The sequence below is a fragment of the Electrona antarctica genome (assembly GCF_951216825.1).
Source record: "Electrona antarctica genome assembly, chromosome: 10".
Lineage (NCBI taxonomy): Eukaryota > Metazoa > Chordata > Actinopteri > Myctophiformes > Myctophidae > Electrona > Electrona antarctica.
The window spans coordinates 17,703,195-17,718,155 of NC_136791.1; the positions used below are offsets into that span (position 1 = coordinate 17,703,195).

Here is a 14,961-nt window from a genome sequence, read left to right on the forward strand (position 1 = left end):
CACGGCCTCAGGAACAGGAGCGTGTGGAGCAGGGTTTCTGCAGGCAGCAGAGGGCGGTGGAGGCGGGCCGGGCCAGCCTCCTGGCGAGGGTCAAACAGGCAGAGCACCATGTCGCAGGTCGCATCACTGACCTTCTGGTGGACGCCAGCAGGTCAGTAGGCCATGTGACAATATATAATGGTTACACATGGTCACAGAGATCATGTGTTGTTGTCACTGTGCAACAGCTATAACACAGTGGGTGCATATCTTTGGTCCGACGTACTAATTAGTCCGACACTCTACCCCTAACCCTAACCGCACGCGGAGGCCACAGGTGAGTCTTCCGGCCACGCATGTCGGAACCAAACCTCTGGACCACTGGAAGTCTGAGAACACAATGTAGAATATCTGTAAAATGAAACTATGAGTATACATTATAGAGTGCTATGTCTACATACAATTATATCTAAATGACATAACTTGAGCCTTTGTATACCTGTAAGGTCGTCGAGGCTAGGGCAAGTGCTATGGGCTAAGATGGAGTCTGAAGAGGTGGGGTTTCAGACTACGGCGGTAGATTGGGATTGAGTCTGCAGTTCTGATTACAATGGGAAGTTCATTCCATAGTTTTGGACCCAGAAGGGAGAAGAGTCTGGGACATGTGGAGCGTTGTCCCGGCTGTTTTAGTGAATGTTCTGCCAGCTTCCCTGCGTTGGCTGATCTGATCTGGGTTAGTTCAGATTTTTGGACTTAAAGCTGTAGTAAATACTTGCCATTAATATAGTGGTTGCCTGAGTCCCGTGGCGGGAGTTCTGGTTTGTTTTGGTGAATATTAAGTAGTTCTGGTCATTTGGTGGGGGGGTCACTGGGGGCCACACACTAAAAATAAATTGAACTTTCGTTCAACTTCGACCCCTCTGTCACATGGAACTATTTTCCAGCAGCAGCACAAAAACAATTGTTTAAATAATTGTGTGTGTTTTATGGTAATAAAAGGTTTAAATGTAGGTGTATTACCATGTATGGTAATAAAAGGTTGTCGGTTCCGTTCCAGACAGAAGAAGAGTTCAGCATTCCTGACAGCACTGGAGAAAGACAGGTAGCTGTCTGTCTGTCTGTCTGTCTGTCTGTCTGTCTGTCTGTCTGTCTGTCTGTCTGTCTGTCTGTCTGTCTGTCTGTCTGTCTGTCTGTATGTATGTATGCATGTATGTCTGTCTGCATGTCTGTCTGCATGTCTGTCTGTCATTATTGTTTAGGTGTTATTTAAACTGCGTTGCTGCCCCCTGCAGGATCCACATGGAACACCTGACTGCCATCACACAGGAAGAAACCAATTCACTGAGGAAGAGAGATGTGGCAGGTCAGTGTTTATTATTATACATCTCTCAATCTTCAACCGCTTATCCGTAGTCGGGTCACAGTGGCAACAGCTCCACCAGAGAACTCCAGACATTCCTTTCCAGAGCAACATTAGTGACGTCCTCCTGGGGGATCTCGAGGCGTTCCAAGGCCAGTGAGTCAATCTGTGCCTTGGTCTGCCCGGGGGTCTCCTCCCAGTGGGATGTGCCTCGAGGAACTCACCCATCCTTCCTCTTTGATGTCTCCCTTTTGACTGATACCTGTCCCTTCAAACTCTAGATGGGCACACCCTAACGTTTTTAGTAGAGTCCTCAACAGGCCCGAAAATGAAGCCCCGGACCTAAGGGCCCTCATCAAACCCTGTACACTCAAGACACTGCCCCCGCTGCCACCCGTAGATCTCCATATATGGAGCTGACCTGTTCTGACATTCCATATGTTGATCTGACCTCATCAAACCCTGTACACTCAAGACACGCTCCATATATGTCAGACCTCATCAAACCCTGTACACTCAAGACACGCTCCATATATGTCAGACCTCATCAAACCCTGTACACTCAAGACACGCTCCATATATGTCAGACCTCATCAAACCCTGTACACTCAAGACACGCTCCATATATGTCAGATCTCATCAAACCCTGTACACTCAAGACACTGACCTAAAGGGCAAGGTCGCTTCTCGCCCTCAGGGCGTCTTACTGGTATATATTTTATATATTTTATAGATGCCATGCAGAAGATGCTATCGGACAGCGTTTCTATGACGATTCTTCAGGAGGCCTGTGACTTCAGAAGACGGAACATGGTCTATGAGGCATCCAGGAGGTCTGAAGACATCCATATATTAATTATTAATCTAATAATTATGCATCTATTAATTATTAGGGATGCACTGAATATTCGGGAACCGAAACTATTCGGCCACTAAACATGCATATTCTTTTGGCTTTTTCCATAGACATTTCAAAAAGTATTTATTTAAAGACGATTACGCCACAGAAAAAGCCAACTCGAGTTGTGACAAATCATGACAACAAACACAACATTTTGGGCCGAACAAATAATTACAACTCGAGTTGGCTTTGTACGAGGCTTAAAAGGTCTTTAAATAAATACTTTTTGAAATGTATATGAGGAAAATGAACGGGGGATAATTTCCTGGTTCCTGGTAGGGGACTGTGACGCTCTATCATGTAGCTCTACAACAAAGGTACGCCCATGACAGAAATGGTACACAATCTGGTAAAAAACAAAGAAAAAAAGAAAAGAAATAAGGCTTAAAATAATTTATTTCGGAAATGTCTATGGGAAGAAAAATTAATGGGTTTTGTACCTGTTGCACCACAAAAATGGCCACCACACTATGCCATTCTTCTCTATTGTCTGTATTGTCTTTTCCATTGCCGCATCTATTGTCTTATCTATTGTCTTTTCCATTGTCTTATATATTGTCTTTTCCATTGTTCTATCCATTGTCTCATCCATTGTCTTCTGTACTGCAGTGTTCAAAGTTTGGACATGCGGTTTGAACAGATTCTGTCTCTACAACAACTGGACAAGTCCAAAGCCATCGCACACATCTTAGAAGAGGTATGTTACACACACACACACACACACACACACACACACACACACACACACACACACACAAGAGATATACCTGCCAGACGAGTAGGGTACAAAGGCTGCCTGAAAGGCATGCATTTGCATTCTAATGGGTGATTGAGTGTCGTGCTCTATACTACGTGCAACGGCCAATCCACTGCCAATCCGCTGCCTGTGTTTGTCCTTTCTTTTTTCTCAGTCGTGTTTTCAAAGGGATTTGAAAATACGACGGGAAAACTTGTGATTCCCTTCTCGCGTACCAGTGGCACATGTCCCGGTCCGCGGACCGGTGGTTGGGAACCTCTGCTTTAATCCACCCTACACTGAAACATAGCTTTATTACGTCACCATCGAAAGCCAGTTATACCCCGGAAATTGATACATATCTTCATTACGTCACACTCAAAATCAGTATATATACCACGAGCATACGCATAAAAAACCCGGCACGACCACCTTGCTTGCGCAAGTAATAATAATAATAATTGTCCTGTGCAGGAGGAGATTCAGAAAGCTGCCTTTGAGGCTCTACAGCTGCAGAAGGACAGTGTGCATGGATACATCCGCAGCCAGGTGTGTAACATGTGACGTGTAGCATGTAGCGTGTGTGTCTGTCATGTGTCATATATCAATCATGTATGACGTTTGCCTGCCTGCCTGTCTGCCTGCCTGCCTGCCTGCCTGCCTGCCTGCCTGTCTGTCTGTCTGTCTGTCTATCAAGGATGAGTTAATATTCCTCATTGTGTTCCTAATTATGTTCCTCATTGTGTTCCTCATTGTGTTCCTCATTGTGTTCCTCATTGTGTGCCTCATTGTGTTCCTCATTGTGTTCCTCATTGTGTTCCTCATTGTGCTCCTCATTGTGTTCCTCATTGTGTTCCTCATTGTGTTCCTCATTGTGCTCGTCATTGTGTTCCTCATTGTGCTCGTCATTGTGCTCCTCATTGTGTTCCTCATTGTGCTCGTCATTGTGTTCCTCATTGTGCTCGTCATTGTGTTCCTCATTGTGCTCGTCATTGTGTTCCTCATTGTGCTCGTCATTGTGTTCCTCATTGTGTTCCTCATTGTGCTCGTCATTGTGTTCCTCATTGTGCTCGTCATTGTGTTCCTCATTGTGCTCATCATTGTGTTCCTCATCCTCATGCAGATAATGTTCCTCATTATGTTCCTCATCCTCATGCAGATAATGTTCCTCATTATGTTCCTCATCCTCATGCAGATAATGTTCCTCATTATGTTCCTCTGACATAATGTTCCTCATCCTCATTGCAGATCAAGCGCATTGAGGATGAGTTGATGCAGCTGACCAAGCTGGAGGTTAAGAGACGGACACTGGACGCTGAGAGCCTTCAGGTCTGCCTGACCACCCTTATTTCTGTCTGACCATCACCCTTATCTCTGTCTGTCTGACCATCACACTTATTTATGTCTGTCTGACCATCACGCTTATCTCTGTTTCCATCACCCTTATTTCTGTTTCCATCACCCCTATTTCCAGACATGCAAAAGTGTAGCTTTTCGTCGTAAATCGCAGTTTCTATTCCAAATATGGCACCTGTGTGATTTATGCAAATCACACAGGAACGATATGAACAATATGCTGCATGCATCATGATCTGCATGTGCGTCGCCGCCGGCCGCTCTGCAGAAAAAAACCTTATAGATTTGTACTGATTTAGTAAATAATCATCTGTCATTTTTGAGTGGTGCAACCACTCCTATACACAGCAATGTGTGTGTGGCTGTGTCCCTGGGTCTGTCCCTGTGTCCCTGGCTGTGTCCGAGCACAAAAATAACTGTTTCACAGACTAACACAGAGACACACAGGCCAGGCAGGAGGCAAGGACTGTCTAAAGAGGACAAGACGTACGGGCGACGCCATGTTGCTTATGGTGCTCCATGGAAGGAAAGAAACATGCGCAATGGGCTATATGCAGCCAACACTTCCGCGTTCAGCTTCCTTGGTCTCAACTGCGCATGTTTCTTTCCTTCCATGGAGCACCATAAGCAACATGGCGTCGCCCGTACGGTCTTCGCGTCTCGTCCTCTTTAGACAGTCTTTGGCAGGAGGGCTTGTACGGTACGGTACGGTACAGTACAGTACAGTACGGTACGGTACAGTACGGTACAGTACAGTACAGTACAGTACCACTCACTTCAGATGGGTCTGTGAACTTGACTAGTAAACTTGACCCACGAGAGGCACCACCAAGCGAGCTAAAGCGAGCGAGTCACCGTGCTGAACGTTGCAAAGTTCAATTGATCCGACTCACCGCCGTCCGAGTTGCGACCCAATATGCACAGAATAGTAAATCATGTCTTGAGGTGAGAGTGCCGAATGCTACTAGATAACCATCATCAACCAACAGAAATATAAGAAAACACCTCGGGTCAGGATCTCTCCTACTCAATCAATAGTCTGATAGTGGGTCACGGAGCAGTGCTTAGCTCTCAGTGACGTGATGTTACGTGTGTGTGTGTGTGTGTGTGTGTGTGTGTGTGTGTGTGTGTGTGTGTGTGTGTGTGTGTGTGTGTGTGTGTGTGTGTGTGTAGGGGGTCCTCGGGGACCAGCGCTCCGCTCTCAGTGACATGTTACAACAGCTGCTAAAGCAGAAGGACCAGAGGGAGGCGGAGCTAAAGCAAGTTCTGGTGAGTTTCTCCCAAACAGCGGGCCGGGGGTCACATGACCACATTATCATACAAGTAAGACGCGCAAACGCGGGAAGCGAACGCAGCTCGTAAATTGCAATAACAACAATTAGAATAAATTACGTACTTTTTAAGGGTTTTTTTAAGTTAAGTTTTTTTAAATTAAATGTTTTTTCAAGTTTTTTTTAGTGTGTGTATGTGTGCGTGCGTGTTTCTTTTTTAGGTTTTTTTTTAAAAAGTTTTTTTTTAAAGTTTTTTTTTAAGTTAATTTTTTTGTGTGTGCGTTTTTCCTTTTTAAGTTTTTTTTTTAAGTTAAGTTTTTTTTTAAGTTAAGTTTTTTGTGTGTGTGCGTTTTTCCTTTTTAAGTTTTTTTTTTAAGTTACGTTTTTTTTTAAGTTAAGTTTTTTTTTAAGTTAAGTTTGTTGTGTGTGTGTGTGCGTGCGTGTGTGCGTGCGTGTGTGTGTGTGTGCGTGCATGTGTGTGTGTGTGTTTTTGTGTGTGATACAGCTGCGCCCTCTGGTGGTGGGCGGGTGGTGTTACAGCGTGACACACACACAGACACACACACACACAGACGTGATCTGCTGGGTCTCATAGTAAATGCTCACTGCGTTCGCAATTATCGTAATATCACATGGCCACATTATCATATTATCGTAATATCACATGACCACATTATCATATTATCACATGACTACATTATCATATTATCGTAATATCACATGACCACATTATCATATTATCGTAATATCACATGACCACATTATCATATTATCGTAATATCACATGACCACATTATCATATTATCGTAATATCACATGACCACATTATCATATTATCGTAATATCACATGACCACATTATCATATTATCGTAATATCACATGGCCACATTATCATATTATCGTAATATCACATGACCACATTATCATATTATCACATGACTACATTATCATATTATTGCATGACCACATTATCATATTATCGTAATATCACATGACCACATTATCATATTATCGTAATATCACATGGCCACATTATCACATTATCGTAATATCACATGACCACATTATCATATTATCACATGACTACATTATCATATTATTGCATGACCACATTATCATATTATCGTAATATCACATGACCACATTATCATATTATCGTAATATCACATGACCACATTATCATATTATCGTAATATCGCATGACCACATTATCATATTATCACATTAGCATATTATCATATCACATTAGCATATTATATTATATTATCACATTCGCATATTATCACATTATCACACTATCATATTATCATATTTATCATACATCTATTATACAATTGAAAACATGTACGCAACCCAATACCCAAAGTCACCAGCTACTACGCCACTGACACGCTGGGTGAAGCCGAAGCAGGAGCAACACACACTGCAACAACACACTAACACGTCACAGACTTACCCTCCGCGTCGATCCACGGCTATCTCCTCATGTCGCGTCGCACGCCCACACTCAACACCACCCGCGGAAAAATTGTCATTGCACTGCCACTAAAGCCTGCTCCCGTCCACACTCACAAACAATATCAATATCAATAATAAACACAAACACGCCACAAGCACCGACACCCCCGCCTAATTTGTTGCCACGTCTATGAAAACAAGCCCAGAAATAATGCCATTCAACACGCTACTTACACACACTACCACTCGCTTACAATACGCGGACCTGGCAACACTACATCCCCTCTCCCATTTGCTCAAAGCCAACCACGTCACCCACGAGAGTTTTTCTGTTACGTCCGATTGCAACACCGGAAGTTACATGCTACACACACACACATTAGAAGAACAACACGAAAACAACACTACTCACACACACACGGGCCACTGTTGCCAGGTCTATGAAAACAGGCCCAGAAACAAGCAAACACACCCAGAAACAAAGCCTTTCACCACGCTACTTACACACACTACAACTCGCTTACAATTCACGACCCTGGCAACATTGTTCCCCGGCTTCCACAACACACACAGTCCCACACACACACACACACACATTCGGACTTGGATGGACAGCGGCGCGATTACATACATACACCGTTTTATTCATGCAAACACGACAATTGCACCACCAGTTTCATTAATGTAAACACGACAATTGCGCGACCCGTTTAATTAATGGAAACATGACAACTGCGACGCACCGAGGCGCATGGATTCTCTGTGTGTGTGTGTGTGTGACTGTGTGTGTGTGCGTGCGTGCGGGGGTGCCTCTGCATTGGAGTGTTTATGTCAGTCAGCGATGCGATCCGTTGTTATTCAGCCAGGAAAACAATCTAAACATTATATACTAACGTCAGCATCGGGCAGATTAACACACACAAGCGTTATTAGTTGAGTTTTCTTATTGAAGTGCCTCTGAATTGTAACCGTGTGTTTATGTCAGTCAGCGATGCGATCCGTACCAGCACCATACGCACGGACTGGAGAGAGGCGAAGTGTTTCTCTCCCTTCGCCTCATGTCGCCCTCATTGTAACTACAAATATTGTTCCCGAACAAACAATGTGGGGTCACTGCAATCCGCAATCCAAAAGATTGTAGCCCTACTATAATGCAGTCAAGGTCCCCCAAAAAATATACTACAGTATGTTCTGCTCCATTCTCTACATCTTTTGCTCTCCAAAAACAGTAATTTATTGTAAGTAAACAAAAACAGTAAAAAGCAGTTTCATGTCTACTTATTTACATTTACATTAACTTCCTTTGATGTGAAAATACAACAAATAATAATAATACCTGTAGGAGCCAATATGGGTGTTTTGATTTATTTTTGATTATTACTCTTATATGGTGGTGTTGTTGCACCGCCAGGCCACTAGAGGGCAGTTGAATCATTGGTGGTGGGCTGGGCACGTCACCTGATCTACTCATTGATAAAATGGACACTCATGGGAGAGCCGGTGTGTTTGGACCGCAGGAGATGCGACAGTTCTTACCGCTATCGCTATCACCGTCACAGAAAGAACATAGGAATTAGGAACTTTAGAAACACAACCGCAGGAATTAGGACAATACACAAACAGTAGACACACAGGTGCATTTGTTTGGGGTTATTATTATTATTTCATGCAAACGGTACGAGTGCTGCTGCTGTCAAGGAACCAGGCTGGAGGCGAGGCGAGCGCGTCAAGAAACACATTTTGGTGAGTCCAAACGCCACCGTGACTCAACTGAACGAGGCATTGGGCCAAATTTAGTTTTGACACAACAAAAGTAAGAACTCTATCTCTATTGAGAAGCCATTGAGGACATCGTTGGATTGTTTATGTTCACAATGAGGACAGCGTTGGAATTCAATTGAGGACACTGATGGATTTAATCGTTTTCAATTGAGGACAACGCTGGAGTAACAATAGAAACGAACAATAGAAATTGCGTTGACAATAGTAAACGGATGAACAGCGTCCGCAACGCTGAAAGAGGGCATTAACACTGGTGGGTGTATCAATTCCATGTTTAAATTTCTTTAAAACGCTGCCTTACGTTTGAAACAGTATTGGGCTGTATTTAAAGGTTGTGTGTGGAAGAAAGGGGAATTTGGCTATTGAAATGATGTGGGCATTCTGTATGCTTTTTTAACGTCATTATATTAACACTGCCCAGTGTCTTAAGTAAAAATGGATGAACGTCAGCCTATTGATAGAGCTAAAGACTATGACCTCCCTATCGGGGTCGGGGATACCGAGGCCGTTCAAACCCAAGAGGAAGAAATGGAAAAAAGGCAGATAACCTTTACTGAAAAGGGCTTTCAAATGTTTGTTGAAAATATTCAAAAAGAGAGAAAGGCAAGATTTGCTAGAGCAAGTAAATTGTTGAAACAAATTGAATTGGACATGCAAACTAATGACAAAGTGAAAGAGGTGCATGATGGCTTGAAAGACTTTTTGCAATTTTGTGAAGGTGCTGCTAAAGTTCACAATCAGCTAATGCAATACCCACTCCCTGAAGAGGAGTGCAAACGGCAAGAATACTGGTTTAAAACGAAAACGGGTTTAAATAATCAGTTTGTGGAGCTAACGAAACAATGGCTGTCTGATAATGGTGTTCAGCTACAGTATGATGATGATGATGATGAAGAAGATGGTGTTAGGCCAGAAGATAGTGTATCAAACCTGTCAAAGAAACTCTCAAAAACAAACGTGTCAAAAATAAGTACAACTTCCTCAGCTTGTCGCAAGGCACAAGCAGAAAAGGCTGCATTGCTAGAGCATGTTGCGGCACTGGATGCTAAACATGCATTGGAGATTGAGGAGGAGAACTTAAAAAGGAGAAAGGAGAAACTGGCCATGGACACTGAACTAAAAGCCACTAATGCTAAATTACAAGTTTTGGAAGGAAGTGGGGTGTCAGTGGGTGCTAAGAGCAGAGGAAGCAAAGGTGATGCCATGAATGCATATATTCTTGACAAATCTCAAAAGCAAACTTCAACTGAACCAACCACTAAATTGAAAGAAAGTGAGCCTGCCCAATCACAGACCATGGAAAGGCCTCAGGTTACTAAATCTAAAATTCAACCCACAAATACAGTGTCATATACACAGGATGTGCGACCAAAACAACTCAGACAAACCTATCCGACCCCACAATATGAAACTACACCTGTAGAAAGGCGTCAGCAAGGACAGCAAACTTACTCACTCACACAAGCTCATTCATTTGGAGCAATGGAGGATGGATCCCATCCACGCATGATTAGACCAACCCTGGACTACAGAACCACAAGGGACCCCCAGAGGATGGATCAAGGTCGATCTCAAACTAACAGGAGCAATGCCGATTCAATCCTACCACATTCACGTGACGACAGTCAAGGTAACATCCACAGCCTATTAAAATCACAAAATGAAATTACTGCTTTATTAGTCAGACAACAGATTGCTGCCATGTTGCCACAAAGGGAGATCCCAGTGTTCAGTGGGAATCCTATGGAGTATGGGACATTTATTAAAGCTTTTGAACATTCAATTGAAAAGAAAACTGAAAACAGTCAGGACAGTCTCTACTTTTTAGAGCAGTTCACTAAAGGTAAACCTAAAGAGCTTGTTAAAAGTTGTCAATACTTACCCCCAAATCAAGGTTACCAAACAGCTAAAGTATTGCTAAAAACGCACTTTGGCGATGAAAGTAAAGTAGCTTCAGCGTACATGGAAAAGGCTTATGCTTGGCCTACAATCAAGTCAGAGGATGTCAGTGGCTTGCAATCATACGCTTTCTTTCTAAGAGAATGTTGTACAGCAATGGAAGAAATAGCTAACTTGGATGAATTGAATATCACATCGAACATGCGATTAATCATGATGAAATTGCCCTACAAACTTAGGGAGAGATGGAGAGTTGTGGCCTGTGAGCTACAGGAGAACAGAGGCTACAGAGCTCTATTTCAAGATTTGGTCAAATTTATTGAAAAACAAGTCCGAATAATGTCAGATCCTTTATTTGGTGATATTTACGATCCTAGAATTGACACAGGCAAAAAGAGCTCAAATGTCAAACCTCAGAAGTTCAAAGGAAGCAGTTTTGCTACTGTGGCGGCTGCTATTGAGCCAGAACAGCCACAGGAGAGTTGTGTGGCACCTGGCAACGCAAGGGAGGTCTGTTTATTCTGCCAAGGCGCACACCCATTGGGGGAGTGCAACAAACTGAAAAAGAAGATGCATATGGACAAGATTGCCTTTCTAAAGGCGAAAGGAATCTGCTTCGGATGCTTAAGTGTAGGACACATGTCCGTTAGTTGTACAAGGCGACTCATGTGCAATGTGTGTAATGGTAAGCACCCCAGCATCCTTCACATTCAGTTTAAGGAAAGGCAAACTGTAACAGACAGTAACAAACAGGAATCACAAGTGAGCAGTGCAATATCAATGGAGTCATGTGGCCATACAGGGGCTGGAGAAGATAACTGTGTTCTATCAATTGTGCCTGTACAGGTTAAGTCACAAAAGGGTGATAAAATAGTGCAGACATATGCATTTTTAGACCCAGGAAGCACAGCTACTTTTTGTACCGATAGCTTATTGAAACAGTTAAACTTGGTACACGTAAAGAAATACTACTCCGTACAATGGGGCAAAACAAAGTTGTAACTTGTAGTGCATTGAAAGGATTGGAAGTGTGCAAGCTTGGTGGTGAGCAGTTTCTTCACCTCCCAGAAGTAATCACACAACAGACAATGCCCGTGTCTAAGGACAATGCTCCTAAACAAAAGGAAGTACAGAAATGGCCATACTTGAACAAGATCAAAATCAAAGAAATTGACAAGGACGTGGATCTGCTCATAGGAACGAATGCTCCTCATCTAATGGAACCACTGGAGGTTATCAACAGTCGTAAAAATGGACCATACACTGTGCGAACCCAATTAGGATGGGTCGTTAATGGACCACTGAGAAGTGGAAATGACAACAGTGGCATTGTAACTGCAAATAGGATTTCTGTTGCCAAAATAGAGGAGCTGTTAATCTCACAATACAATCAGGATTTCAATGAAAGGTCTACAGAGGAAAACCTTGAAATGTCAAGAGAGGACTTGAAATTCATGGACACGATGGAAAGGTCAGTCCAACTTAAGGAAGGACATTACTGTTTGGATCTACCATTCAGGGATGAGAACATCACTATGCCCAACAATCGCAACATCGCTGTTCAGCGTCTGCAGAATTTAAAGAGGAAATTCAATAGAGACTTGAAATATCAGCAAGACTATACAGCCTTTTTAGGTGATGTTATTGACAAGGGATACGCTGAGATTGTACCACCACATCAATTGCAGCGTAATGATGGTAAGACATGGTACCTCCCACATCATGGAGTGCACCACCCCCCAAAATAAATCATTGAGAGTAGTTTTTGACTGTGGGGCAGATTATCAAGGGGTCTCGCTTAACAGCCAATTACTGCAGGGACCAGACCTGACTAATACACTGCTTGGAGTTCTCTTAAGGTTCAGAGAAGAACATGTGGCCTTAATGTCAGATATACAAGCAATGTTTCACCAGGTCAGAGTGTCAGAAAAGGACATTGATTTTCTCAGGTTTTTGTGGTGGCCTGAAGGAGACTGCTCTAAAGAACCAGTAGAATATAGAATGCTGGTGCATCTGTTTGGTGCCACCTCATCCCCCAGTTGCGCTAATTATGCCCTTAGGAAAACCGCAGAGGATAACAAGGACTCTTTCCCTCCTATAGTGTCCGACACTGTCCATCATAACTTTTATGTAGATGATTGTTTGAAATCATTACCATCAAAGGAAGAAGCCATGCAAATGGTACAAGACCTGGCTACTATGCTTCAGAAAGGAGGATTTCATCTTTCAAAATGGATCGCTAACAGTCGCACAGTGTTGACATCTATTGCAGAGGAGAAAAGATCTAAGACCACACGAGATTTAGATTTGGATAAGGATGATTTGCCCATGGAACGTGCTCTTGGTCTGTACTGGTGTGTGGAAACTGACACATTTCAGTTTAGAACATCTGTGGAATCCCGTCCATGCACCAGACGCGGCATCTTATCTGTCATTAGTTCCATATATGACCCCGTAGGCTATTTATCTCCGTTCATTCTCCCACCTAAACGGTTGCTGCAGGAAATGTGTAGGAATAACATTGGCTGGGATGAAGAGGTGCCTCAGACTACTTCAAAAGAATGGCAGGAATGGTTGGCAGATCTTAAAAAGATTTCAGCGTTTAAAGTGCCACGTTGCATCAAGGATAAATACTCTGGTCTGCCAGAAAGTGCACAACTGCATCATTTTTCAGATGCGAGTGAATACGGTTATGGCACCGTATCTTATCTTAGACTAACCTACAAAACAGGAGTGCAGGTTTCTTTTCTGTTAGGGAAGTCTAGAGTAGCTCCAATGAAACAAACTACGATTCCCAGACTTGAGCTCACAGCCACTGTGTTAGCAGTTCGCGTTGACAAAATGCTGAAGAAAGAGCTTTCTTTTCAGTTGAAACCATCTGTATTTTGGACGGACAGCACGACTGTACTTAAGTACATCTCAAGTGAGACTACAAGGTTTCTCACCTTCGTAGCAAACGAAGTGGCTATCATTAGGGAAGCGACAGACCTCTCACAGTGGAGATACATCAACACAAAGACCAATCCCGCTGATGATGCTTCCAGAGGGTTGTCTGCAGATCGCTTTCTGACCTGTAAGAGATGGATCGAGGGCCCAGAGTTTCTTCTAAAGGCAGAAGAGGAATGGCCAAAACTCACTGTGGAGCCTCATCCAATTGCTAATGATGACCCAAATGTCAAAAAGAATGTTCATATGAATGCCATATCTGTGAACGATTCAAAAAGTGCAACACAACAGTTGTTGTGTTATTTTTCAGATTGGACTAGACTAAGAGTCTCAGTAGCTTGGTTTCTCAAATTGAAAGACACTTTGCTGAAACTTGCAAAATGCAGGAAGGAAATGCAAGCCTCTGATGATTCAAAAATGACCAAGCTGAAAGCTGAACTTGGTGGACAGTCGGTAACTTTGGAGGATGTTTCAAAGGCTGAAACCGAGATTATTCGTTTCAGCCAGAGAGAGAGATTCCCAAGTGAAGTTGACAACTTGGAGAAGGGGAAAGCTGTAAAAGGCAACAGTGACATTTCCAGATTAGACCCTGTGTTAGAGAATGGGCTGTTGAAAGTAGGAGGCAGACTCAGTAAGGCAGCCATGCCTGAAGAAGTTAAACATCCTGTGATTCTGTCCAAAGATCAGTTTATTTCCAAACTCATTCTACAACACATTCATAAGCTCTTGGGACATGCTGGGCGAAACCATATGTTATCCACCCTCAGAAAAAAATATTGGATCACAACTGCCAACGCAGCATGCAGGAAAACCATTTCGGACTGTGTTGTATGCAGGCGTTACCAAGGAAAGCTAGGAGAACAAAAAATGGCGGATTTGCCCCCAGAAAGACTTGTTCCCAACCTACCTCCTTTCACAAACACAGGAGTTGACTATTTTGGACCCATTGAGGTCAAAAGAGGTCGCAACATGATCAAGCGCTATGGTGTTATATTTACTTGCATGGCAAGTCGAGCCATACACCTTGAAGTGGCGTATTCATTAGACACAAGCTCATGTATTAATGCAGTGAGACGATTCATATGCCGCAGAGGCCAGGTAGTACATCTGCGGTCGGACAACGGCACAAACTTTGTTGGTGCAGAAAGAGAGCTTAGGGAAGCGTTGTCATACTTGGATCACAGCAAAATACAGAAAGCATTGTTATCAGATGGACTCAAATGGAGCTTCAATACACCTGCAGGATCTCATCAAGGAGGAGCATGGGAACGT

The 14,961-nt window shown here is 43.2% G+C and overlaps 1 protein-coding gene across 1 annotated transcript in view; it reads left to right on the forward strand.

The window, feature by feature from the left end:
• Positions 1-14,961, forward strand: part of lrsam1 (leucine rich repeat and sterile alpha motif containing 1) — a 36,709-nt gene that overhangs the window by 8,646 nt on the left and 13,102 nt on the right. Inside the window, exons 13-20 of the mRNA XM_079512603.1 lie at positions 12-151; positions 1,037-1,081; positions 1,272-1,342; positions 2,073-2,172; positions 2,850-2,937; positions 3,451-3,525; positions 4,225-4,305; positions 5,506-5,601. Of these exons, the coding sequence (XP_079368729.1) occupies positions 12-151; positions 1,037-1,081; positions 1,272-1,342; positions 2,073-2,172; positions 2,850-2,937; positions 3,451-3,525; positions 4,225-4,305; positions 5,506-5,601 (696 nt within the window). The remainder of the gene's footprint in view (positions 1-11; positions 152-1,036; positions 1,082-1,271; positions 1,343-2,072; positions 2,173-2,849; positions 2,938-3,450; positions 3,526-4,224; positions 4,306-5,505; positions 5,602-14,961) is intronic.